This window comes from Scyliorhinus torazame, chromosome 4 (genome assembly GCF_047496885.1).
Source record: "Scyliorhinus torazame isolate Kashiwa2021f chromosome 4, sScyTor2.1, whole genome shotgun sequence".
Classification (NCBI taxonomy): Eukaryota; Metazoa; Chordata; class Chondrichthyes; order Carcharhiniformes; family Scyliorhinidae; genus Scyliorhinus; species Scyliorhinus torazame.
The window spans coordinates 339,865,426-339,893,137 of NC_092710.1; the positions used below are offsets into that span (position 1 = coordinate 339,865,426).

At 57.1% G+C, this 27,712-nt stretch overlaps 1 protein-coding gene across 1 annotated transcript in view; it reads left to right on the forward strand.

The window, feature by feature from the left end:
* Positions 1 to 27,712, forward strand: part of aida (axin interactor, dorsalization associated) — a 132,657-nt gene that overhangs the window by 53,112 nt on the left and 51,833 nt on the right. Inside the window, exon 2 of the mRNA XM_072500265.1 lies at positions 20,019 to 20,088. Within this exon, the coding sequence (XP_072356366.1) occupies positions 20,019 to 20,088 (70 nt within the window). The remainder of the gene's footprint in view (positions 1 to 20,018; positions 20,089 to 27,712) is intronic.

Genomic DNA, 27,712 nt, shown 5'->3' on the forward strand with positions numbered 1-27,712 from the left:
GGAGGTTGGATGTGGGTCGGGCGGAGGTTGGATGTGGGTCGGGCGGAGGTTGGATGTGGGTCGGGCGGAGGTTGGATGTGGGTCGGGCGGAGGTTGGATGTGGGTCGGGCGGAGGTTGGATGTGGGTCGGGCGGAGGTTGGATGTGGGTCGGGCGGAGGTTGGATGTGGGTCGGGCGGAGGTTGGATGTGGGTCGGGCGGAGGTTGGATGTGGGTCGGGCGGAGGTTGGATGTGGGTCGGGCGCAGGTGGAGATTGGACGTGGGTCGGGTGGAGGTTGGACGTGGGTCGGGTGGAGGTTGGACGTGGGTCGGGGGGAGGTTGGACGTGGGTCGGGGGGAGGTTGGACGTGGGTCGGGGGGAGGTTGGACGTGGGTCGGGGGGAGGTTGGACGTGGGTCGGGGGGAGGTTGGACGTGGGTCGGGGGGAGGTTGGACGTGGGTCGGGGGGAGGTTGGACGTGGGTCGGGGGGAGGTTGGACGTGGGTCGGGCGGAGGTTGGACGTGGGTCGGGCGGAGGTTGGACGTGGGTCGGGCGGAGGTTGGACGTGGGTCGGGCGGAGGTTGGACGTGGGTCGGGCGGAGGTTGGACGTGGGTCGGGCGGAGGTTGGACGTGGGTCGGGCGGAGGTTGGACGTGGGTCGGGCGGAGGTTGGACGTGGGTCGGGCGGAGGTTGGACGTGGGTCGGGCGGAGGTTGGACGTGGGTCGGGCGGAGGTTGGACGTGGGTCGGGCGGAGGTTGGACGTGGGTCGGGCGGAGGTTGGACGTGGGTCGGGCGGAGGTTGGACGTGGGTCGGGCGGAGGTTGGACGTGGGTCGGGCGGAGGTTGGACGTGGGTCGGGCGGAGGTTGGACGTGGGTCGGGCGCAGGTGGAGATTGGATGTGGGTCGGGTGGAGGTTGGATGTGAGTCGGGTGGAGGAAGAATGTAAATCGGGCGCAGTGGAGGTTGGATGTGGGTCGGGTGGAGGTTGGATGTGAGTCGGGTGGAGGATGAATGTAAATCGGGCGCAGGTGGAGGTTGGATGTGGGTCGGGCGCAGGTGGAGGTTGGATGTGGGTCGGGTGGAGGGTGGATGTGGGTCGGGCGGAGGTTGGATGTGAGTCGGGTGGAGGTTGGATGTGAGTCGGGTGGAGGATGAATCTAAATCGGGCGCAGGTGGAGGTTGGATGTGGGTCGGGCGCAGGTGGAGGTTGGATGTGGGTCGGGTGGAGGGTGGATGTGGGTCGGGAGCAGGTGGAGGTCGGATGTGGGTCTGGAGCAGGTGGAGGTTGGATGTGGGTCGGGCGCAGGTGGAGTTTGGATGTGGGTCGGGAGCAGGTGGAGGTTGGATGTGGGTCGGGTGGAGGTTGGATGTGGGTCGGGAGCAGGTGGAGGTTGGATGTGGGTCGGGAGCAGGTGGAGGTTGGATGTGGGTCAGGTGGAGGTTGGATGTGGGTCGGGAGCAGGTGGAGGTTGGATGTGGGTCCGGCGCAGGTGGAAGTCGGATGTGGGTCGGGCGCAGGTGGAGGTCGGATGTGGGTCGGGAGCAGGTGGAGGTTGGATGTGGGTCGGGCGCAGGTGGAGTTTGGATGTGGGTCAGGTGGAGGTTGGATGTGGGTCGGGAGCAGGTGGAGGTTGGATGTGAGTCGGGCGCAGGTGGAGGTTGGATGTGGGTCGGGCGCAGGTGGAGGTTGGATGTGGGTCGGGAGCAGGTCGAGGTTGGATGTGGGTCGGATGGAGGTTGGATGTGGGTCGGGAGCAGGTGGAGGTTGGATGTGGGTCGGGAGCAGGTGGAGGTTGGATGTGGGTCGGGCGCAGGTGGAGATTGGATGTGGGTCGGGTGGAGGTTGGATGTGGGTCGGGAGCAGGTGGAGGTTGGATGTGGGTCGGGTGGAGGTTGGATGTGGGTCGGGAGCAGGTGGAGGTTGGATGTGGGTCGGGAGCAGGTGGAGGTTGGATGTGGGTCGGGTGGAGGTTGGATGTGGGTCGGGAGCAGGTGGAGGTTGGATGTGGGTCGGGAGCAGGTGGAGGTTGGATGTGGGTCGGGCGCAGGTGGAGGTTGGATGTGGGTCGGGAGCAGGTGGAGGTTGGATGTGGGTCGGGGTCGGGTGGAGGTTGGATGTGGGTCGGGAGCAGGTGGAGGTTGGATGTGGGTCGGGAGCAGGTGGAGGTTGGATGTGGGTCGGGTGGAGGTTGGATGTGAGTCGGGTGGAGGTTGGATGTGAGTCGGGTGGAGGATGAATGTAAATCGGGCGCAGGTGGAGGTTGGATGTGGGTCGGGCGCAGGTGGAGGTTGGATGTGGGTCGGGTGGAGGGTGGATGTGGGTCGGGCGGAGGTTGGATGTGAGTCGGGTGGAGGTTGGATGTGAGTCGGGTGGAGGATGAATCTAAATCGGGCGCAGGTGGAGGTTGGATGTGGGTCGGGCGCAGGTGGAGGTTGGATGTGGGTCGGGTGGAGGGTGGATGTGGGTCTGGAGCAGGTGGAGGTTGGATGTGGGTCGGGCGCAGGTGGAAGTCGGATGTGGGTCGGGCGCAGGTGGAGGTCGGATGTGGGTCGGGAGCAGGTGGAGGTTGGATGTGGGTCGGGCGCAGGTGGAGTTTGGATGTGGGTCAGGTGGAGGTTGGATGTGGGTCGGGAGCAGGTGGAGGTTGGATGTGAGTCGGGCGCAGGTGGAGGTTGGATGTGGGTCGGGCGCAGGTGGAGGTTGGATGTGGGTCGGGAGCAGGTCGAGGTTGGATGTGGGTCGGATCGAGGTTGGATGTGGGTCGGGAGCAGGTGGAGGTTGGATGTGGGTCGGGAGCAGGTGGAGGTTGGATGTGGGTCGGGCGCAGGTGGAGATTGGATGTGGGTCGGGTGGAGGTTGGATGTGAGTCGGGAGCAGGTGGAGGTTGGATGTGGGTCGGGTGGAGGTTGGATGTGGGTCGGGAGCAGGTGGAGGTTGGATGTGGGTCGGGAGCAGGTGGAGGTTGGATGTGGGTCGGGTGGAGGTTGGATGTGGGTCGGGAGCAGGTGGAGGTTGGATGTGGGTCGGGAGCAGGTGGAGGTTGGATGTGGGTCGGGCGCAGGTGGAGGTTGGATGTGGGTCGGGAGCAGGTGGAGGTTGGATGTGGGTCCGGGTCGGGTGGAGGTTGGATGTGGGTCGGGAGCAGGTGGAGGTTGGATGTGGGTCGGGAGCAGGTGGAGGTTGGATGTGGGTCGGGCGCAGGTGGAGATTGGATGTGGTCGGGAGCAGGTGGAGGTTGGATGTGGGTCGGGAGCAGGTGGAGTTTGGATGTGGGTCGGGAGCAGGTGGAGGTTGGATGTGGGTCGGGAGCAGGTGGAGGTTGGATGTGGGTCGGGAGCAGGTTGAGGTTGGACGTGGGTCGGGAGCAGGTGGAAGTCGGATGTGGGTCGGGAGCAGGTGGAGGTCGGATGTGGGTCTGGAGCAGGTGGAGGTCGGATGTGGGTCTGGAGCAGGTGGAGGTCGGATGTGGGTCGGGTGGAGGTTGGATGTGGGTCAGGTGGAGGTTGGATGTGGGTCGGGAGCAGGTGGAGGTTGGATGTGGGTCAGGAGCAGATGGAGGTCGGATGTGGGTCGGGAGCAGGTGGAGGTTGGATGTGGGTCGGGAGCAGGTGGAGGTTGGATGTGGGTCGGGTGGAGGTTGGATGTGGGTCGGGAGCAGGTGGAGGTTGGATGTGGGTCGGGTGGAGGTTGGATGTGGGTCGGGAGCAGGTGGAGGTTGGATGTGGGTCGGGTGGAGGTTGGATGTGGGTCGGGAGCAGGTGGAGGTTGGATGTGGGTCGGGAGCAGGTGGAGGTTGGATGTGGGTCAGGTGGAGGTTGGATGTGGGTCGGGTGGAGGTTGGATGTGGGTCGGGAGCAGGTGGAGGTTGGATGTGGGTCGGGAGCAGGTGGAAGTTGGATGTGGGTCGGGAGCAGGTGGAGGTTGGATGTGGGTCGGGAGCAGGTGGAGGTTGGATGTGGGTCGGGTGGAGGTTGGATGTGGGTCGGGGTCGGGTGGAGGTTGGATGTGGGTCGGGTGGAGGTTGGCTGTGGGTCGGGAGCAGGTGGAGGTTGGATGTGGGTCGGGAGCAGGTGGAGGTTGGATGTGGGTCGGGAGCAGGTGGAGGTTGGATGTGGGTCGGGAGCAGGTGGAGGTTGGATGTGGGCCGGGAGCAGGTGGAGGTTGGATGTGGGTCGGGTGGAGGTTGGATGTGGGTCGGGAGCAGGTGGAGGTCGGATGTGGGTCGGGAGCAGGTGGAGGTTGGATGTGGGTCGGGGTCGGGCGGAGGTTGGACGTGGGTCGGGCGGAGGTTGGACGTGGGTCGGGCGGAGGTTGGACGTGGGTCGGGCGGAGGTTGGACGTGGGTCGGGCGGAGGTTGGACGTGGGTCGGGCGGAGGTTGGACGTGGGTCGGGCGGAGGTTGGACGTGGGTCGGGCGGAGGTTGGACGTGGGTCGGGCGGAGGTTGGACGTGGGTCGGGCGGAGGTTGGACGTGGGTCGGGCGCAGGTGGAGATTGGATGTGGGTCGGGTGGAGGTTGGATGTGAGTCGGGTGGAGGAAGAATGTAAATCGGGCGCAGTGGAGGTTGGATGTGGGTCGGGTGGAGGTTGGATGTGGGTCGGGTGGAGGTTGGATGTGAGTCGGGTGGAGGTTGGATGTGAGTCGGGTGGAGGATGAATGTAAATCGGGAGCAGGTGGAGGTTGGATGTGGGCCGGGCGCAGGTGGAGGTTGGATGTGGGTCGGGTGGAGGGTGGATGTGGGTCGGGCGGAGGTTGGATGTGAGTCGGGTGGAGGTTGGATGTGAGTCGGGTGGAGGATGAATCTAAATCGGGCGCAGGTGGAGGTTGGATGTGGGTCGGGCGCAGGTGGAGGTTGGATGTGGGTCGGGTGGAGGGTGGATGTGGGTCGGGAGCAGGTGGAGGTCGGATGTGGGTCTGGAGCAGGTGGAGGTTGGATGTGGGTCGGGCGCAGGTGGAGTTTGGATGTGGGTCGGGAGCAGGTGGAGGTTGGATGTGGGTCGGGTGGAGGTTGGATGTGGGTCGGGAGCAGGTGGAGGTTGGATGTGGGTCGGGAGCAGGTGGAGGTTGGATGTGGGTCAGGTGGAGGTTGGATGTGGGTCGGGAGCAGGTGGAGGTTGGATGTGGGTCGGGAGCAGGTGGAGGTTGGATGTGGGTCGGGTGGAGGTTGGATGTGGGTCGGGAGCAGGTGGAGGTTGGATGTGGGTCGGGTGGAGGTTGGATGTGGGTCGGGAGCAGTTGGCGGTTGGATGTGGGTCAGGTGGAGGTTGGATGTGGGTCGGGTGGAGGTTGGATGTGGGTCAGGTGGAGGTTGGATGTGGGTCAGGTGGAGGTTGGATGTGGGTCAGGTGGAGGTTGGCTGTGGGTCGGGAGCAGGTGGAGGTCGGATGTGGGTCAGGTGGAGGTTGGATGTGGGTCGGGTGGAGGTTGGATGTGGGTCGGGAGCAGGTGGAGGTTGGATGTGGGTCGGGAGCAGGTGGAAGTTGGATGTGGGTCGGGAGCAGGTGGAGGTTGGATGTGGGTCGGGCGCAGGTGGAGGTTGGATGTGGGTCGGGTGGAGGTTGGATGTGGGTCGGGAGCAGGTGGAGGTTGGATGTGGGTCGGGTGGAGGTTGGATGTGGGTCGGGTGGAGGTTGGATGTGGGTCGGGTGGAGGTTGGATGTGGGTCGGGTGGAGGTTGGATGTGGGTCGGGCGGAGGTTGGATGTGAGTCGGGTGGAGGATGAATGTAAATCGGGCGCAGGTGGAGGTTGGATGTGAGTCGGGCACAGGTGGAGGTTGGATGTGGGTAGGTTGGATGTGGGTCGGGCGCAGGTGGAGGTTGGATGTGGGTCGGGTGCAGGTGGAGGTTGGATGTGGGTCGGGAGCAGGTGGAGGTTGGATGTGGGTCGGGAGCAGGTGGAAGTTGGATGTGGGTCGGGAGCAGGTGGAGGTTGGATGTGGGTCGGGCGCAGGTGGAGGTTGGATGTGGGTCGGGTGGAGGTTGGATGTGGGTCGGGAGCAGGTGGAGGTTGGATGTGGGTCGGGTGGAGGATGGATGTGGGTCGGGTGGAGGTTGGATGTGAGTCGGGTGGAGGATGAATGTAAATCGGGCGCAGGTGGAGGTTGGATGTGGGTCGGGCGGAGGTTGGATGTGGGTCGGGCGGAGGTTGGATGTGGGTCGGGCGGAGGTTGGATGTGGGTCGGGCGGAGGTTGGATGTGAGTCGGGTGGAGGAAGAATGTAAATCGGGCGCAGGTGGAGGTTGGATGTTGGTCGGGTGGAGGTTGGATGTGAGTCGGGTGGAGGATGAATGTAAATCGGGCGCAGGTGGAGGTTGGATGTGGGTCGAGCGGAGGTTGGATGTGGGTCGGGCGGAGGTTGGATGTGGGTCGGGCGGAGGTTGGATGTGAGTCGGGTGGAGGAAGAATGTAAATCGGGCGCAGGTGGAGGTTGGATGTGGGTCGGGTGGAGGTTGGATGTGGGTCGGGCGGAGGTTGGATGTGAGTAGGGTGGACGATGGATGTGGGTCGGGTGGAGGTTGGATGTGGGTCGGGCGGAGGTTGGATGTGAGTCGGGTGGAGGATGAATGTAAATCGGGCGCAGTTGGAGGTTGGATGTGGGTCGGGCGGAGGTTGGATGTGGGTCGGGCGGAGGTTGGATGTGGGTCGGGCGGAGGGTGGATGTGGGTCGGGCGGAGGTTGGATGTGGGTCGGGCGGAGGTTGGATGTGGGTCGGGCGGAGGTTGGATGTGGGTCGGGCGGAGGTTGGATGTGGGTCGGGCGGAGGTTGGATGTGGGTCGGGCGGAGGTTGGATGTGGGTCGGGCGGAGGTTGGATGTGGGTCGGGCGGAGGTTGGATGTGGGTCGGGCGGAGGTTGGATGTGGGTCGGGCCGAGGTTGGATGTGGGTCGGGCGCAGGTGGAGATTGGACGTGGGTCGGGTGGAGGTTGGACGTGGGTCGGGCGGAGGTTGGACGTGGGTCGGGCGGAGGTTGGACGTGGGTCGGGCGGAGGTTGGACGTGGGTCGGGCGGAGGTTGGACGTGGGTCGGGCGCAGGTGGAGATTGGATGTGGGTCGAGTGGAGGTTGGATGTGGGTCGGGTGGAGGTTGGATGTGAGTCGGGTGGAGGATGAATGTAAATCGGGCGCAGGTGGAGGTTGGATGTGGGTCGGGCGCAGGTGGAGGTTGGATGTGGGTCGGGTGGAGGATGGATGTGGGTCGGGCGGAGGTTGGATGTGAGTCGGGTGGAGGTTGGATGTGAGTCGGGTGGAGGATGAATCTAAATCGGGCGCAGGTGGAGGTTGGATGTGGGTCGGGCGCAGGTGGAGGTTGGATGTGGGTCGGGTGGAGGGTGGATGTGGGTCGGGAGCAGGTGGAGGTCGGATGTGGGTCTGGAGCAGGTGGAGGTCGGATGTGGGTCGGGCGCAGGTGGAGTTTGGATGTGGGTCGGGAGCAGGTGGAGGTTGGATGTGGGTCGGGTGGAGGTTGGATGTGGGTCGGGAGCAGGTGGAGGTTGGATGTGGGTCGGGAGCAGGTGGAGGTTGGATGTGGGTCAGGTGGAGGTTGGATGTGGGTCGGGAGCAGGTGGAGGTTGGATGTGGGTCCGGCGCAGGTGGAAGTCGGATGTGGGTCGGGCGCAGGTGGAGGTCGGATGTGGGTCGGGAGCAGGTGGAGGTTGGATGTGGGTCGGGCGCAGGTGGAGTTTGGATGTGGGTCAGGTGGAGGTTGGATGTGGGTCGGGAGCAGGTGGAGGTTGGATGTGAGTCGGGCGCAGGTGGAGGTTGGATGTGGGTCGGGCGCAGGTGGAGGTTGGATGTGGGTCGGGAGCAGGTCGAGGTTGGATGTGGGTCGGATGGAGGTTGGATGTGGGTCGGGAGCAGGTGGAGGTTGGATGTGGGTCGGGAGCAGGTGGAGGTTGGATGCGGGTCGGGCGCAGGTGGAGATTGGATGTGGGTCGGGTGGAGGTTGGATGTGGGTCGGGAGCAGGTGGAGGTTGGATGTGGATCGGGTGGAGGTTGGATGTGGGTCGGGAGCAGGTGGAGGTTGGATGTGGGTCGGGAGCAGGTGGAGGTTGGATGTGGGTCGGGGTCGGGTGGAGGTTGGATGTGGGTCGGGAGCAGGTGGAGGTTGGATGTGGGTCGGGAGCAGGTGGAGGTTGGATGTGGGTCGGGCGCAGGTGGAGGTTGGATGTGGGTCGGGAGCAGGTGGAGGTTGGTCGAGGTCGGGAGCAGGTGGAGTTTGGATGTGGGTCGGGAGCAGGAGGAGGTTGGATGTGGGTCGGGAGCAGGTGGAGGTTGGATGTGGGTCGGGAGCAGGTTGAGGTTGGATGTGGGTCGGGAGCAGGTGGAAGTCGGATGTGGGTCGGGAGCAGGTGGAGGTCGGATGTGGGTCTGGAGCAGGTGGAGGTCGGATGTGGGTCTGGAGCAGGTGGAGGTCGGATGTGGGTCGGGTGGAGGTTGGATGTGGGTCAGGTGGAGGTTGGATGTGGGTCGGGAGCAGGTGGAGGTTGGATGTGGGTCAGGAGCAGATGGAGGTCGGATGTGGGTCGGGAGCAGGTGGAGGTTGGATGTGGGTCGGGAGCAGGTGGAGGTTGGATGTGGGTCGGTTGGAGGTTGGATGTGGGTCGGGAGCAGGTGGAAGTTGGATGTGGGTCGGGTGGAGGTTGGATGTGGGTCGGGTGGAGGTTGGATGTGAGTCGGGTGGAGGTTGGATGTGAGTCGGGTGGAGGATGAATGTAAATCGGGCGCAGGTGGAGGTTGGATGTGGGTCGGGTGGAGGTTGGATGTGGGTCGGGTGGAGGTTGGATGTGGGTCGGGTGGAGGTTGGATGTGGGTCGGGAGCAGGTGGAGGTTGGATGTGGGTCGGGAGCAGGTGGAGGTTGGATGTGGGTCGGGAGCAGGTGGAGGTTGGATGTGGGTCGGGTGGAGGTTGGATGTGGGTCGGGAGCAGGTGGAGGTTGGATGTGGGTCGGGCGCAGGTGGAGGTTGGATGTGGGTCGGGAGCAGGTGGAGGTTGGATGTGGGTCGGGGTCGGGTGGAGGTTGGATGTGGGTCGGGAGCAGGTGGAGGTTGGATGTGGGCCGGGAGCAGGTGGAGGTTGGATGTGGGTCGGGCGCAGGTGGAGATTGGATGTGGGTCGGGAGCAGGTGGAGGTTGGATGTGGGTCGGGAGCAGGTGGAGGTTGGATGTGGGTCGGGAGCAGGTGGAGGTTGGATGTGGGTCGGGAGCAGGTTGAGGTTGGATGTGGGTCGGGAGCAGGTGGAAGTCCGATGTGGGTCGGGAGCAGGTGGAGGTCGGATGTGGGTCTGGAGCAGGTGGAGGTCGGATGTGGGTCTGGAGCAGGTGGAGGTCGGATGTGGGTCGGGTGGAGGTTGGATGTGGGTCAGGTGGAGGTTGGATGTGGGTCGGGAGCAGGTGGAGGTTGGATGTGGGTCAGGAGCAGATGGAGGTCGGATGTGGGTCGGGAGCAGGTGGAGGTTGGATGTGGGTCGGGAGCAGGTGGAGGTTGGATGTGGGTCGGGTGGAGGATGGATGTGGGTCGGGAGCAGGTGGAGGTTGGATGTGGGTCAGGTGGAGGTTGGATGTGGGTCGGGAGCAGGTGGTGGTTGGATGTGAGTCGGGTGCAGGTGGAGGTTGGATGTGGGTCGGGCGCAGGTGGAGGTTGGATGTGGGTCGGGAGCAGGTCGAGGTTGGATGTGGGTCGGATGGAGGTTGGATGTGGGTCGGGAGCAGGTGGAGGTTGGATGTGGGTCGGGAGCAGGTGGAGGTTGGATGTGGGTCGGGCGCAGGTGGAGATTGGATGTGGGTCGAGTGGAGGTTGAATGTGGGTCGGGAGCAGGTGGAGGTTGGATGTGGGTCGGGTGGAGGTTGGATGTGGGTCGGGAGCAGGTGGAGGTTGGATGTGGGTCGGGAGCAGGTGGAGGTTGGATGTGGGTCGGGTGGAGGTTGGATGTGGGTCGGGAGCAGGTGGAGGTTGGATGTGGGTCGGGCGCAGGTGGAGGTTGGATGTGGGTCGGGAGCAGGTGGAGGTTGGATGTGGGTCAGGTGGAGGTTGGATGTGGGTCGGGTGGAGGTTGGATGTGGGTCGGGAGCAGGTGGAGGTTGGATGTGGGTCGGGAGCAGGTGGAAGTTGGATGTGGGTCGGGAGCAGGTGGAGGTTGGATGTGGGTCGGGAGCAGGTGGAGGTTGGATGTGGGTCGGGTGGAGGTTGGATGTGGGTCGGGATCGGGTGGAGGTTGGATGTGGGTCGGGTGGAGGTTGGCTGTGGGTCGGGAGCAGGTAGAGGTTGGATGTGGGTCGGGAGCAGGTGGAGGTTGGATGTGGGTCGGGAGCAGGTGGAGGTTGGATGTGGGTCGGGAGCAGGTGGAGGTTGGATGTGGGCCGGGAGCAGGTGGAGGTTGGATGTGGGTCGGGTGGAGGTTGGATGTGTGTCGGGAGCAGGTGGAGGTCGGATGTGGGTCAGGAGCAGGTGGAGGTTGGATGTGGGTCGGGGTCGGGTGGAGGTTGGATGTGGGTCGGGCGGAGGTTGGATGTGGGTCGGGCGGAGGTTGGATGTGGGTCGGGCGGAGGTTGGACGTGGGTCGGGCGGAGGTTGGACGTGGGTCGGGCGGAGGTTGGACGTGGGTCGGGCGGAGGTTGGACGTGGGTCGGGCGGAGGTTGGACGTGGGTCGGGCGGAGGTTGGACGTGGGTCGGGCGGAGGTTGGACGCGGGTCGGGCGGAGGTTGGACGTGGGTCGGGCGGAGGTTGGATGTAGGTCGGGCGCAGGTGGAGATTGGATGTGGGTCGGGTGGAGGTTGGATGTGGGTCGGGCGGAGGTTGGATGTGAGTCGGGTGGAGGAAGAATGTAAATCGGGCGCAGTGGAGGTTGGATGTGGGTCGGGTGGAGGTTGGATGTGGGTCGGGTGGAGGTTGGATGTGAGTCGGGTGGAGGTTGGATGTGAGTCGGGTGGAGGATGAATGTAAATCGGGCGCAGGTGGAGGTTGGTTGTGGGTCGGGCGCAGGTGGAGGTTGGATGTGGGTCGGGCGCAGGTGGAGGTTGGATGTGGGTCGGGTGGAGGGTGGATGTGGGTCGGGCGGAGGTTGGATGTGAGTCGGGTGGAGGTTGGATGTGAGTCGGGTGGAGGATGAATCGAAATCGGGCGCAGGTGGAGGTTGGATGTGGGTCGGGCGCAGGTGGAGGTTGGATGTGGGTCGGGTGGATGTGGGTCGGGAGCAGGTGGAGGTCGGATGTGGGTCTGGAGCAGGTGGAGGTTGGATGTGGGTCGGGCGCAGGTGGAGTTTGGATGTGGGTCGGGAGCAGGTGGAGGTTGGATGTGGGTCGGGTGGAGGTTTGATGTGGGTCGGGAGCAGGTGGAGGTTGGATGTGGGTCGGGAGCAGGTGGAGGTTGGATGTGGGTCAGGTGGAGGTTGGATGTGGGTCGGGAGCAGGTGGAGGTTGGATGTGGGTCGGGAGCAGGTGGAGGTTGGATGTGGGTCGGGTGGAGGTTGCATGTGGGTCGGGAGCAGGTGGAGGTTGGATGTGGGTCGGGTGGAGGTTGGATGTGGGTCGGGAGCAGTTGGCGGTTGGATGTGGGTCAGGTGGAGGTTGGATGTGGGTTGGGTGGAGGTTGGATGTGGGTCAGGTGGAGGTTGGATGTGGGTCAGGTGGAGGTTGGATGTGGGTCGGGTGGAGGTCGGCTGTGGGTCGGGAGCAGGTGGAGGTCGGATGTGGGTCGGGTGGAGGTTGGATGTGGGTCGGGAGCAGGTGGAGGTTGGATGTGGGTCGGGAGCAGGTGGAGGTTGGATGTGGGTCGGGTGGAGGTTGGATGTGGGTCGGGAGCAGGTGGAGGTTGGATGTGGGTCGGGAGCAGGTGGAGGTTGGATGTGGGTCGGGCGCAGGTGGAGATTGGATGTGGGTCGGGTGGAGGTTGGATGTGGGTCGGGAGCAGGTGGAGGTTGGATGTGGGTCGGGTGGAGGTTGGATGTGGGTCGGGAGCAGGTGGAGGTTGGATGTGGGTCGGGTGGAGGTTGGATGTGGGTCGGGAGCAGGTGGAGGTTGGATGTGGGTCGGGAGCACGTGGAGGTTGGATGTGGGTCGGGCGCAGGTGGAGGTTGGATGTGGGTCGGGAGCAGGTGGAGGTTGGATGTGGGTCGGGGTCGGGTGGAGGTTGGATGTGGGTCGGGAGCAGGTGGAGGTTGGATGTGGGCCGGGAGCAGGTGGAGGTTGGATGTGGGTCGGGCGCAGGTGGAGATTGGATGTGGGTCGGGAGCAGGTGGAGGTTGGATGTGGGTCGGGAGCAGGTGGAGTATGGATGTGGGTCGGGAGCAGGTGGAGGTTGGATGTGGGTCGGGAGCAGGTGGAGGTTGGATGTGGGTCGGGAGCAGGTTGAGGTTGGATGTGGGTCGGGAGCAGGTGGAAGTCGGATGTGGGTCGGGAGCAGGTGGAGGTTGGATGTGGGTCGGGAGCAGGTGGAGGTCGGATGTGGGTCGGGAGCAGGTGGAGGTTGGATGTGGGTCTGGAGCAGGTGGAGGTCGGATGTGGGTCGGGTGGAGGTTGGATGTGGGTCAGGTGGAGGTTGGATGTGGGTCGGGAGCAGGTGGAGTTTGGATGTGGGTCAGGTGGAGGTTGGATGTGGGTCGGGAGCAGGTGGAGGTTGGATGTGGGTCGGGTGGAGGTTGCATGTGGGTCGGGAGCAGGTGGAGGTTGGATGTGGGTCGGGTGGAGGTTGGATGTGGGTCGGGAGCAGGTGTAGGTTGGATGTGGGTCAGGTGGAAGTTGGATGTGGGTCAGGTGGAGGTTGGATCTGGGTCGGGTGGAGGTTGGATGTGGGTCGGGAGCAGGTGGAGGTTGGATGTGGGTCGGGTGGAGGTTGGATGTGGGTCAGGTGGAGGTTGGATGTGGGTCGGGAGCAGGTGGAGGTTGGATGTGGGTCGGGTGGAGGTTGGATGTGGGTCGGGAGAAGGTGGAGGTTGGATGTGGGTCGGGTGGAGGTTGGATGTGGGTCGGGAGCAGGTGGAGGTTGGATGTGGGTCAGGTGGAGGTTGGACGTGGGTCGGGTGGAGGTTGGATGTGGGTCAGGTGGAGGTTGGATGTGGGTCAGGTGGAGGTTGGATGTGGGTCGGGTGGAGGTTGGCTGTGGGTCGGGAGCAGGTGGAGGTCGGATGTGGGTCGGGTGGAGGTTGGATGTGGGTCGGGAGCAGGTGGAGGTTGGATGTGGGTCGGGAGCAGGTGGAGGTCGGATGTGGGTCGGGTGGAGGTTGGATGTGGGTCGGGTGGAGGTTGGATGTGGGTCGGGAGCAGGTGGAGGTTGGATGTGGGTCGGGTGGAGGTTGGATGTGGGTCGGGAGCAGGTGGAGGTTGGATGTGGGTCGGGAGCAGGTGGAGGTTGGATGTGGGTCGGGTGGAGGTTGGATGTGGGTCAGGTGGAGGTTGGATGTGGGTCGGGAGCAGGTGGAGGTTGGATGTGAGTCGGGAGCAGGTGGAGGTTGGATGTGGGTCGGGAGCAGGTGGAGGTTGGATGTGGGTCGGGAGCAGGTGGAGGTTGGATGTGGGTCGGGTGGAGGTTGGATGTGGGTCGGGGTCGGGTGGAGGTTGGATGTGGGTCGGGTGGAGGTTGGCTGTGGGTCGGGAGCAGGTGGAGGTTGGATGTGGGTCGGGTGGAGGTTGGATGGGGGTCGGGAGCAGATGGAGGTTGGACGTGGGTCAGGTGGAGGTTGGATGTGGGTCGGGTGGAGGTTGGATGTGGGTCAGGTGGAGGTTGGATGTGGGTCAGGTGGAGGTTGGATGTGGGTCGGGTGGAGGTTGGCTGTGGGTCGGGAGCAGGTGGAGGTCGGATGTGGGTCGGGTGGAGGTTGGATGTGGGTCGGGAGCATGTGGAGGTTGGATGTGGGTCGGGAGCAGGTGGAAGTCGGATGTGGGTCGGGTGGAGGTTGGATGTGGGTCGGGAGCAGGTGGAGGTTGGATGTGGGTCGGGAGCAGGTGGAGGTTGGATGTGGGTCGGGAGCAGGTGGAGGTTGGATGTGGGTCGGGTGGAGGTTGGATGTGGGTCAGGTGGAGGTTGGATGTGGGTCGGGAGCAGGTGGAGGTTGGATGTGGGTCGGGAGCAGGTGGAAGTTGGATGTGGGTCGGGGTCGGGTGGAGGTTGGATGTGGGTCGGGGTCGGGTGGAGGTTGGATGTGGGTCGGGTGGAGGTTGGCTGTGGGTCGGGAGCAGGTGGAGGTTGGATGTGGGTCGGGAGCAGGTGGAGGTTGGATGTGGGTCGGGAGCAGGTGGAGGTTGGATGTGGGTCGGGAGCAGGTGGAGGTTGGATGTGGGCCGGGAGCAGGTGGAGGTTGGATGTGGGTCGGGTGGAGGTTGGATGTGGGTCGGGAGCAGGTGGAGGTCGGATGTGGGTCGGGAGCAGGTGGAGGTTGGATGTGGGTCGGGGTCGGGTGGAGGTTGGATGTGGGTCGGGAGCAGGTGGAGGTATGATGTGGGTCGGGAGCAGGTGGAGGTTGGATGTGGGTCGGGAGCAGGTGGAGGTTGGATGTGGGTCGGGAGCAGGTGGAGGTTGGATGTGGGTCGGGAGCAGGTGGAGGTTGGATGTGGGTCGGGTGGAGGTCGGATGTGGGTCGGGAGCAGGTGGAGGTTGGATGTGGGTCGGGAGCAGGTGATGGTTGGATGTGGGTCGGGAGCAGGTGGAGGTTGGAATGGGTCGGGAGCAGGTGGAGGTTGGATGTGGGTCGGGAGCAGGTGGAGGTTGGATGTGGGTCAGGTGGAGGTTGGATGTGGGTCGGGTTCGGGTGGAGGTTGGATGTGGGTCGGGAGCAGGTGGAAGTTGGATGTGGGTCGGGTTCGGGTGGAGGTTGGATGTGGGTCGGGAGCAGGTGGAGGTTGGATGTGGGTCGGGAGCAGGTGGAGGTTGGATGTGGGTCGGGTGGAGGTTGGATGTGGGTCGGGAGCAGGTGGAGGTTGGATGTGGGTCGGGAGCAGGTGGAAGTTGGATGTGGGTCGGGAGCAGGTGGAGGTTGGATGTGGGTCGGGAGCAGGTGGAGGTTGGATGTGGGTCGGGGTCGGGTGGAGGTTGGATGTGGGTCGGGAGCAGGTGGAGGTTGGATGTGGGTCGGGAGCAGGTGGAGGTTGGATGTGGGTCGGGCGCAGGTGGAGGTTGGATGCGGGTCGGGCGCAGGTGGAGGTTGGATGTGGGTCGGGGTCGGGTGGAGGTTGGATGTGGGTCGGGTGGAGGTTGGATGTGGGTCGGGGTCGGGTGGAGGTTGGATGTGGGTCGGGGTCGGGTGGAGGGTGGATGTGGGTCGGGAGCAGGTGGAGGTTGGATGTGGGTCGGGCGCAGGTGGAGGTTGGATGCGGGTCGGGCGCAGGTGGAGGTTGGATGTGGGTCGGGCGCAGGTGGAGGTTGGATGCGGGTCGGGTGCAGGTGGAGGTTGGATGTGGGTCGGGGTCGGGTGGAGGTTGGATGTGGGTCGGGAGCAGGTGGAGGTTGGATGTGGGTCGGGAGCAGGTGGAGGTTGGATGTGGGTCGGGTGGAGGTTGGATGTGGGTCGGGAGCAGGTCGAGGTTGGATGTGGGTCGGGTGGAGGTTGGATGTGGGTCGGGAGCAGGTGGAGGTTGGATGTGGGTCGGGAGCAGGTGGAGGTTGGATGTGGGTCGGGAGCAGGTGGAGGTTGGATGTGGGTCGGGTGGGTGGCTGAAGATACCTGTTTACAGTTATGGCGAAGTTTGCGTTTGGCCTGAGTTTATATCGTGGGTGGGGATGTTATATGAGGCACCGTCTACTAGTGTGTGAACTAACACCATGAGTTTGGCATCCTTTAGGCTGCACAGGGGGACATGGCAGGGCTGTCCTATGTCTATGTTGTTGTTCGCGTTGGTGATTGAGCCATTGGCAATTGCCTTGAAGGCCTTAGATAAGTGGAGAGGGATTGTGAAGGGGGAGTAGAACATAGGGTGTCTTTGTATGCTGATGATCTCTTGCTGTTTGTAAGCGGGCAAGGTTGGCTGATTATGGGGATATTGAGAGGTTTTATTTGTTTTCAGGATGCAAGTTGAATATTGGGAAGAGTGAGTATTTTGTGTAAGGTCACTTGAGGGGGAGAGCTGAGGTGAGGGGCTGCCTTTACATTGTGCTGGGACTAGTTTCTGCTACTTGGGGGTCCGGTTGGCGTGGGATTGGGTGTACCCTACTCGTTTGGCAAGTAGGGTGCGGGTGGATTTGCAGAGATGGGACAGCCTTTCATTGCCTCCGGCGGGCCGGGTACAATGCGATTAAGGTCTTGCCAAGATTTGAGCTTTTGTTTCAGTGCCTTCCGGTCTTCCTGCCTAAAGTGTTTTTCCGGCGGCTGGAGCAGCTTATAACAGGGTGTATTTGGGTGGGGTCAATTCATAGAATTTACAGTGCAGAAGGAGGCCATTCGGCCCATCGAGTCTGCACCGGCTCTTAGAAAGAGCACCCTACCCAAGGTCAACACCTCCACCCTATCCCCATAACCCAGGAACCCCACCCAACACTAAGGGCAATTTTGGACACTAAGGGCAATTTATCATGGCCAATCCACCTAACCTGCACATCTTTGGACTGTGGGAGGAAACCGGAGCAACCGGAGGAAACCCACGCACACACGGGGAGGATGTGCAGACTCCGTACAGACAGTGACCCAAGCCGGAATCGAACCTGGGACCCTGGAGCTGTGAAGCAATTGTGCTATCCATAGTGCTACCGTGCTGCCCAATTCATTTGACTTGGAGGGGGATCTTGCAGCGAGAGAGGTGGGGAGGGGGGGGGGGCGGGATTGGTGCTGCTAAACCTTACTATTGGGCGGCCAATGCGGAGATGTTGGGTTGGTTCAGGGACCGGGGGGTTGCCTGGGTATGGATGGAGTTGGAGTCAGGTAAGTGGTCTAGTCTGGAGGCGTTGGCAACGGCACAGCTCCTCTGCCGTTTGCTCCAGCAAAGTATTCGGCGAATCCGGTACCGGGTCATTTCCACGTTAAAGAAATGGCAGCAGTTCTGCCCGCATTTTAATCTTTGGGGGGGGAGGGGTGGGGGGCAGGTATTTGGGTGGGGTGCAGGGCTGGGGTGGATAGGTTGAGGTAATTTCAGGTGTGCGACTGTGCCCAGTGAGCTTTCTTGACATTCCCGGTGTCGTCGACATTCATTTTGCTGGAAAGGATTCTCTCCTGGGTCAGAGGAGGGCATTACGTCAGGGATATTTGGTCGGGGGGAAGAGCAGGTTTAATAGAGTTTGCAGTGCAGAAGGAGGATATTCGGGCCATCGTGTCTGCACCGGTCCCTGCACCCTACCAAGCCCCACGCCTCCACCCTATCCTCTTTCTCCCTGTAAACCAGTAATCCCACCTAACCTTTTTGGACACGAAGGGGCAATTTAGAATGGCCAACTAACCTGCACATCTTTGGACTATGGGAGGAAACCGGAGCACCCGGAGGAAACCCACGCACACACGGGGAGAGCGTGCAGACTCCGCACAGACAGTGACCCAAGCTGGGAATCGAACCCGGGACCCTGGAGCTGTAATGCAACTGTGGTAACCACTGTGCTACTGTGCTGCCATCGGTGGAGGAGGTGCAGACTTGGTGGGAGGAGGAGCTGGGTCTATTCTATAAACACCATATCGGCAATTTTAGAAATGGATTTGGAGCCCTGCCCCTTAGTTGCGATATTTGGGGATCAGACTAGCCGAAATTGAGGACGGGCGTGATGGCTCAGCGGGGGATTCTGCTGAGTTGGGGGCAGGCAACACCACTCAGTGCCCCAGTGTGGCTCGGTGATTTGTTGGGGATTTTGAACCTCGGTAAATTTAAGTTCACAGTGAGGGGAGTGATTGATAGTTCTACCATCCGTTCCTATTATATATATTTTAAGAAGCTGGGCACTGTGAGGGGGTGGGGGGTGTTCTATTGGGCAGGGGTTTCTTGTAATTGTTTGCTGCGGTTGTTAATACATGTTTTATTACACACATAGAAATATAGAAAATAGAAGCAGGAGGATGCCATTCGGCCCTTCGAGCCTGCTTCGCCATTCATTACATTGTGGATCTTGTGTTGCCCTATTATGTATTTTCTTTGATTTTAGTTTATTTTCATGAACTTAATGCTCGCAGAAAAATACTTTTCACTGTACCTCGGTACATGTGACAATAAACAAAATCCAATCATTATGATCATGACTGATCATCAAGTTCAATACCCTGATCCCGACTTCCCCCCCCCTCCCAATATTCCTTGATCCTTTAGCCCCAAGAGCTTTATCTAATTCCTTCTTGAAATTACACAATGTTTTGGCCTCAACTACTTTCTGTAGTAGCAAATTCCGCAGATTCACCTCTCTCTGGGGGAAGAAATTTCTCCTCATCTCAGTCCTAAAATGTTTACTCCTTACCCTCAAACTATGACCCCTAGTTCTGGACTCCCCCACCATCGGGAACTTTCTTTCTGAATCTACCCTGTCTAATTCTGTTAGAATTTTGTAAGTTTCTATGAGATCCCTCTCATTCTTCTCAACTCCAGTGAATATAATCCGAACCGACTTGGTCTCCTCATATGCCAGTCCCGCCATCCCAGGAATCAGCCTGGTAAACCCTCCATAGCAAGACCATGCTTCCTCAGATAAGGACACCAAAACTGCACATAGTTCTCCACAATTGTAGTAAAACATCTCTATTTCTATACTCCTATCCTCTCACTGTGAAGGCCAACATACCATTTGCCCTCTTTACTGCCTGCTGTACCTGCGCGCTTACTTTCAGCGACTGATGCACAAGGCCACCAAGGTCTCGTTGAGGATCTCAATTTACACCCATTCAAATAATAATCTGCTCTCCTATCTTTCTAACAAAGTGGATAACCTCACATTTATCCACATTAAACTGCATCTGCCACGCAAGTGCCCACTCACTCAGCCTGTCCAAATCCTGCTGAAGGATCTCTGCATCCTCCTCACAGCTCACCCTCCCACCCAACTTTGTATCATCTGCAAATTTGGCGATCATGCATTTAGTTCCCTCGTCCAAATCATTAATATATAACGTGAACAGTTAGGGTCCTAGCACAGATCCCTGCGGTACCCCACTAGTCACTGCCTGCCAATCGGAAAAAGACCCATTTATTCCAACTTTTTGTTTCTTGTCTGCTAACCAGCTTTTTATCCATCTCGGCTCTACCCGTAATCCCATGCGCTTTAACTTTACATAGCAATCTGTTATGTGAGACCTTGTTGAAAGTCTCAATAAACCACATCCACTGGTTATCCCTGGTCAACTCTACTAGTTACATCTTCAAAGAATTCTAGTAGATTTGTCCAGCATGATTTTCCTTTCGTAAATCCATGCTGACTTTGTCTGATTACACCACTGCTTTCCAAATGGTGTGCTATGAAATCCTTGATAATGGACTCCAGCAACTTCCCTACTACTAACGTTCGCCTCACTGGTCTATAGTTTGATTGTTGTTCCTGTATAAAATGTTAAAGTCTAATAAAAAAATCCTCCCCCCCCCAAAAAAAAAATCACCCTTCGCTGTGGTTAGCACTGCTGCCTCACAGCAGCAGGGACCTGGGTTCAATTCCAATCTTGGGTGACTGCCTGTGCGGCGTCTGCATGTTCTCCCTGTGTCTGCATGGGTTTCCTCCGGGTGCTCCGGTTTCCTCCCACAGTCGAAAGATGTGCAGGTTAGGTGGATTGGCCATGCTAAATTGCCCCTTAGTATCCAAAAGGTTAGGTGGCATTACTGGGTTACAGAGATAGGGTGCTCTTTCAGAGGGTTGGCTGAATGGCCTCCTTCTGAACTGTAGGGATTCTATGATTTTATAAATTCCAGGAAATACAAGCCTAGTTTGTTTAACCTCGTCTCACACTTTATGGGCGTTATTATGAAACATGCTTTGAGTTCATGGTGGCAAAAGGACTGAGAACAGAAAATTTAAATTGAGATGATACTGTTTGGTAATGACCTCATAAAATAGAATGCGTGCGTACACTATGTAAAATGCTTGTATTTTCTCCAATTTACGATTTTATCCATAGTTGTTGCACAATAACAATTTTAAAATAACTTGTATTTACACAGACTAGCCAGGCATTTGCAGAAAGAAGTGCAGTCAACAGCCAACTCTTCTGAATTCTCAGAGGACCAAAAGGTAAGTGAAATGTTAGTGCCCTGTGTTCTATGTCCTGGTGCATTCTGATTTCAGTAGTTCATTACAAGAGATAAGTAGATATCTGCTGGCAAAAGTTAATTTGAAGGTCAGTGCTGTAATCACAAATATTAGTATTTTACTGCAAGATTTCTGTCAACTATTTAAATTTCAAGGGACGTGATTTGCTTCCCCATCCCCAACCTCTTTCCCACAGGGCTGGCATTTTGTCACTGTTCACTTACTCTTGACTCAGATTTTTATTGTACTTCCGTTCATTTTGAAGATGCTGACTGCAGCCGTGGCAAGCTTCCACTGTGCCTGCATCCCTTTGGTACCATCTCTAAGCAGCTGTTTTTAATGTGAGCTGAGATGTTTAGGCAAGTCATCCATGGAATGTGATCACCATTAAGTTTACCTGTCTTTGTGTTAAAAGAGTAATTGTTACTCGGGTAGTATTTCGGAAGCCTGGATTAATGATCTGTTGAGAGTGACTGCCCTTGGTATTAAGGCCTCATTTGACCAAGTGTGGCATCAAGGAGCCTAGAAAATCTGAAGACAATGGAAATCAGGGCGGAGACCCTCCGCTGGTTGGAGTCATACCTGGCACAAAGGAAGATGGTTGCACAAAGGAAGAGGTTGAACATTTCTGTTCCAGGGCACAACTGCAGTAGTTCCACAGGGCAGTGTTCTGGGCTCACCCATCTTCAGCTGCTTCATCAATGGCAATCCATCCATCATAAGTCAGAAATGGGGATGTTTGCTGATGATTGGACAGTGTTCTGCACTATTGGTAACTTCTCAGATACTGAAACAGTCCATGTCCAAATGCAGCAAGACGTGGATATTATCCAGGCTTGGGCTGACAAGCAGAAAGTAACATTTGCGCCACGCAAGTGCCAGTCAATGACCTTCTCCAATAAGCGAGAATCTAATCAATCACCCCTTGACATTCAATGGCATTACCACCGCTGAATCCTCCACTATCAACATCCGGGAGGGTTTGACCAGAAACTGATCGTGACTACAAGAGCAGGTCAGATGCTAGGAACCCTGCATCAAGTAACTCCCCTTCTGACTTCCCAAAGCCTGTTCACTATCTATAAGGCACAAGTCACGAGTGTGATTGAAATCTCGCCACTTGCCTGGACCCATGCAGCTCCAACAGCAGTCCAGAAGCTCGCCACCATCCAGGACAAAAAACCCCTCTTGATTCGTACCCCATCCACAAACATTCACTCCCACGGCCACCGCCGCACAGTGAACGCAGTTGGTCACATCGACAAAATGCACTGCAGAAATTCAGGAAGATTCTTTAGACTGCACCGTACAAACCCACAACAGCTACCACCTAGAAGGACAAGGGCAATAGACACATGGGAACACCAACTGGAAGGTCCCCTCCACGCCATTCAAACATGCTCACTTGGAAATAAATCACTGGCTGGGTCAAAATCCTGGAACTCGCGAACAGCACTGTGCGTGCACCTACACCACATAACTGTCACAGTTAAGAAGGCAGCTCACCACCACCACCTCGAGGGAAATTTGGGATGGACATTATAATAATCTTTTTATTGTCACAAGTAGGTTTACATTAACACTGCAATGAAGTTACTGTGAAAAGCCCCTAGTCACCACATTCAGGCACCTGCTCGGGTACACTGAGGGAGAATTCGGAATTTTCAGCTGGTACGGGAATTGAACCCGCGCTGCTGGTCTTGTTCTGCTTCACAAACCAGCTGTCTAGCCCACTGAGCTAAACCAGCCCCCATTAAATGCTGGCCTAGCCAGGGATGCCCATATCCCAACAATTAATTTAAGAATAACTTGTATCCCATAGTTCTTGTCTCCACCAGTAGAAATATCTTTCCAGTATCTACCCTAACAGTAACCAATGAACTGCTCACTGACTGGGTTCTGTCATTACTACTTGGTACCAGACATCATGACAGCCTTGGTCCAAACTTGGAGAAACGAGCTGATGCAGTGCATATTGTGATGGTACACGCTGCAGGTACTGTGCTAGTGTTGGAGGGAGTGAATGTTTTAAGTAGTGGCAGGGTGTGCTGATCAAGTGGGCTGCTTTTTTCTGGTCCCAAGCCTGACTGTTTTTGGAAATGCCCTCATCCAGGCAATTGGAGTGCAGTAGTGCACTGCATCACACTCCTGTCCTGTGCCTACTAGATAGTGGGCAGTTTTGGAAGTTAGGGAGGTAAGTATTCACTGCAGAGTTTCCACCTCTGACCTCCACTTGTAGCCATGGTATTTGTGGCTCGTTCAGGTCAATGGTGAGCCCCAGAATATTTACCATGAGGGAGACTGCAATGGCAATACTGTTGAATAGCAGAGGAAGTGGCTCTCACTTGTTCAGATGGTCCTTGCTTGGCAGTTATATGGTAGGGATGTGGCATCAGGGAGCCTGAGTACGATTGAAGTCGGTGGGAATTGGGGTATGGGGGCGAACTCTTCACTTGCTGGAGACTGGAGTTATTGAAAGCCAATCATCTCAGTCCCGGCACATAGAAACATAGAGAGCAGAAGTAGACCATTCAGCCCTTCAAACTTGCTTGTCATTCATTATGATGGCTGATCATCCAACTCAATAACCTGTTTCCACTTATCCCCATATCGATTGATGCCTTTAGCCCCAAGAGCTATATCTAATTCCTTTTTGAAAATATACAATGTTTTGACCTCAACTGCTTTTTGTGGTAGAGAATTCTACAGGCTCACCACTCTCTGTGTGAAGAAATATCTTCTAATCTCAGCCCTAAATGGTCTACCCTGTATCCTCAGACTGTGACCCATGGTTCTGGACTCCCCACCATCGGGAACATCCTTTCTGCATCGACCCTGTCTAGTCCTGTTAGAATTTTATAGGTTTCTATGAGATCCCCCCTTATTTCCGGCAAATATAATCCTAACTGACTCATTCTCTCCTTGTACATCATTCCCGCCATCAGTCTGGTAAACCTTCCCTGCCCTCCCTCCAGAGCAAGAACACCCTTCCTCCGACAAGGAGACCAAAACTGCACACAATATTCCATGTGTGACCTCACCAAGGCCCTGTATAACTTCAGCATGACATTCCTGCTCCTGTACTCAAATCTTCTCGCTATAAAGTCCAACATAACCATTTGCCTCTTTTACCCCCTGCTGCACCTGCATGCTTACTTTCAGCGACTGATGTACAAGGGCATCCAGGTCTCATTGCACATTCCCCTCTCTCAATCTGTAGCCATTCAGATAATCTGCCTTCCTATTTTTGCTCCCAAAGCGGATAACCTCACATTTATCCAAAATATATACTGCATCTGCCATGAATTTGCCCACTCCTTCTGCACTGTAAATTCTAAGATCACTCAGCCTGTCCAAATCCCACTGAAGCATCTCTTCATCCTCTTCACAACTCACCCTCCCACCCAACTTTGTATCATCTGCAAATTTGGAGACATTTCTTTTAGTTCACTCATCTAAATCATTAATATATATTGTGAATAGTTAGGGTCCCAGCACCAATCCCTGCCGCACCCCACTAGTCACTGCCCTGACACTTTGGGGGGGGTTAGGGAAACAAAACATATTTATTCATACTCTGTGTTTCCTGTCTGCCAACCAGTTTTCTATCCATATCAGTACACTACTCCCGATCCCTTGCACTTTTATTTTAAACACTAATATATTATGTGGGACTTAGTTGAAAGTCTTCTGAAATGCCAAACAAATCACATCCACTGACAAACGAGGCTAGAAAAGGAATAGCAAAGGGCTACAAAGTGCCACAACCAAGGGCTCGAAACAAGGAATCGCTGCAAGCTTCCACCCAGTACGGTCTCTGGGCGAAGGGAGACCCCAGAGTGCAGGGGACTACCCGTGCGGTGGACGCACAGTGGGCGGCCATGTCGGGTGCCCCCTGGACAAAGGGAAACCCTGGAGCATAGGGACCCAACCGCATGGAGAGAGCAGTGACAGCGGCCATCCTGGACGGCCCCCTAACAAAGGGAAACCCCGGAGGTCAGGGGTGCGTCCACCAGGTAAATATGGTTAATCCCACAGGAATGAGGGGACAGAAGCCCCCCACCAGGATAGTCACCTGGAACGTAAGGGGACTCAACGGCCCAGTGAAAAGATCCAGAGTCCTCACCCACCTAAGAAATATGAATGCCAACATAGTCTTCCTCCAAGAGACACACCTGAGCGAGCAGGACCGACTGCGGGTAAGAAAAGGCTGGGTGGGACAAACCTACCATTCCTGCTATGGGATGAGGGCCAGGGCGGTGGCAATACTGATCAGCAAGAGGATGATGTTTAGGGCGACAAAGACGGTTACGGACCCAGGGGGACGGTACGTCATGGTCAGTGGACCCTGGAAAGGGCACCGGTAGTACTAGTTAACGTGTATGCGCCCAACTGGGACGACACGAGCCCGGCCAGGTGGTAGATGTTTCAGTAGGGGAGCATTTCGGTAACAGTGACCACAATTCAGTAAGTTTTAAAGTACTGATGGACAAGGATAAGAGTGGTCCTAGGATGAATGTGCTAAATTGGGGGAAGGCTAATTATAACAATATTAGGCGGGAACTGAAGAACATAGATTGGGGGCGGATGTTTGAGGGCAAATCAACATCTGACATGTGGGAGGCTTTCAAGTGTCAGTTGAAAGGAATTCAGGACCGGCATGTTCCTGTGAGGAAGAAGGATAAATACGGCAATTTTCGGGAACCTCGGATAACGAGAGATATTGTAGGCCTCGTCAAAAAGAAAAAGGAGGCATTTGTCAGGGCTAAAAGGCTGGGAACAGACGAAGCCTGCGTGGAATATAAGGAAAGTAGGAAGGAACTTAAGCAAGGAGCCAGGAGGGCTAGAAGGGGTCACGAAAAGTAATTGGCAAATAGGGTTAAGGAAAATCCCAAGGCTTTTTACACGTACATAAAAAGCAAGAGGGTAGCCAGGGAAAAGGTTGGCCCACTGAAGGATAGGCAAGGGAATCTATGTGTGGAACCAGAGGAAATGGGCGAGGTACTAAAGGAATACTTTACATCAGTATTCACCAAAGAGAAGAAATTGGTAGATGTTGAGACTGGAGAAGGGTGTGTAGATAGCCTGGGTCACATTGAGATCCAAAAAGACGAGGTGTTGGGTGTCTTAAAAAATATTAAGGTAGATAAGTCCCCAGGGCCTGATGGGATCTACCCCAGAATACTGAAGGAGGCTGGAGAGGAAATTGCTGAGGCCTTGACAGAAATCTTTGGATCCTCACTGTCTTCAGGGGATGTCCCGGAGGACTGGAGAATAGCCAATGTTGTTCCTCTGTTTAAGAAGGGTAGCAAGGATAATCCAGGGAACTACAGTCCGGTGAACCTCACTTCAGTGGTAGGTAAATTACTGGAGAGAATTCTTCGAGACAGGATCTACTCCCATTTGGAAGCAAATGGTCGTATTAGGGAGAGGCAGCATGGTTTTGTGAAGGGGAGGTCGTGTCTCACTAACTTGATAGAGTTTTTCGAGGAGGTCACTAAGATGATTGATGCAGGTAGGGCAGTGGATGTTGTCTATATGGACTTCAGTAAGGCCTTTGACAAGGTCCCTCATGGTAGACTAGTACAAAAGGTGAAGTCACACGGGATCAGGGGTGAGCTGGCAAGGTGGATACAGAACTGGCTAGGTCATAGAAGGCAGAGAGTAGCAATGGAAGGATGCTTTTCTAATTGGAGGGCTGTGACCAGTGGTGTTCCACAGGGATCAGTGCTGGGACCTTTGCTCTTTGTAGTATATATAAATGATTTGGAGGAAAATGTAACTGGTCTGATTAGTAAGTTTGCAGACGACACAAAGGTTGGTGGAATTGCGGATAGCGATGAGGACTGTCAGAGGATACAGCAGGATTTAGATTGTTTGGAGACTTGGGCGGAGAGATGGCGGATGGAGTTTAATCTGGACAAATGTGAGGTAATGCATTTTGGAAGGTCTAATGCAGGTAGGAAATATACAGTGAATGGTAGAACCATCAAGAGTATTGAAAGTCAAAGAGATCTAGGAGTACAGGTCCACAGGTCATTGAAAGGGGCAACACAGGTGGAGAAGGTAGTCAAGAAGGCATACGGCATGCTTGCCTTCATTGGCCGGGGCATTGAGTATAAGAATTGGCAAGTCATGTTGCAGCTGTATAGAACCTTAGTTAGGCCACACTTGGAGTATAGTGTTCAATTCTGGTTGCCACACTACCAGAAGGATGTGCAGGCTTTAGAGAGGGTGCAGAAGAGATTTACCAGAATGTTGCCTGGTATGGAGGGCATTAGCTATGAGGAGCGGTTGAATAAACTCGGTTTGTTCTCACTGGAACGAAGGAGGTTGAGGGGAGACCTGACAGAGGTCTACAAAATTATGAGGGGCATAGACAGAGTGGATAGTCAGAGGCTTTTCCCCAGGGTAGAGGGGTCAATTACTAGGGGGCATAGGTTTAAGGTGAGAGGGGCAAGGTTTAGAGTAGATGTACGAGGCAAGTTTTTTACGCAGAGGGTAGTGGGTGCCTGGAACTCGCTACCGGAGGAGGTGGTGGAAGCAGGGACGATAGTGACATTTAAGGGGCATCTTGACAAATACATGAATAGGATGGGAATAGAGGGATACGGACCCAGGAAGTGTAGAAGATTGTAGTTTAGTCGGGCAGCATGGTCGGCACGGGCTTGGAGGGCCGAAGAGCCTGTTCCTGTGCTGTACATTTCTTTGTTTGTTCTTGTTTGACACAAGCTTTATCAAGAAAACCATGGCAGAAATCCCGGACATAATCAAACCCCAAAACGGGGGAAACCTCAAGCATGGCAAGGGAACTCGGTTACTTTATGGAACAGATGGGAGCGGTGGACCCCTGGAGGTTCGCCCACCCAGGGGAGAAGGAATTCTCCTTCTTCTCCCCAGTACACAAGTATACACCAGAATTGACTTCTTTGTGGTGGGGAAAACGGTGCTTCCGAGGATAGACAAAGTGGAATGCTCTGCAATTGTGATATCAGACCACGCTCCACACTACATGGATGTGAGGCTGGAGACGGGCAAGGCCCAATGCCCCACATGGAGGTTGGGCATTGCCCTACTAGCTGACAAGGCCTTCAACAAAAAGATATCGCGGGCCATAACAGAGTACACGGAGAACAACCAGAACGGGAGGTCTCACCCTCCACGTTCTGGGAAGCGCTAAAGGCCGTACTAAGAGGGGAAATCATCGCTTTCGAAGCGCAAAGAGATAGGGAGGAAAGGGCGGCTAGGCAGCAGCTGGTCGACTCCATACTGGAGGTAGACTGTAAATACTCCGAGGCCCCGACCATAGAGCTCCTGGCGGAGAGGAAAGAGCTACAAAGGAACTTTGATCTGCTCTCCACCAGGAAAGAAGTGCACCAACTCCACCAGGCACGTGGGACCCTATACGAACACTGAGGCAAAGCCAGCCGCCTGTTGGCACACCAGCTGCGAAAGCAGGCAGCCACCAGAGAAATTGCACAAATCAGGGACACTAGAGGCACATTAGAAACAGAACCAGAAAAGATCAACGAAACCTTCAAGGCCTTCTACCAAGGGCTGTACACCTCAGAGCCCCCAATGGGGGAGTCCAGGATGAAACGATTCC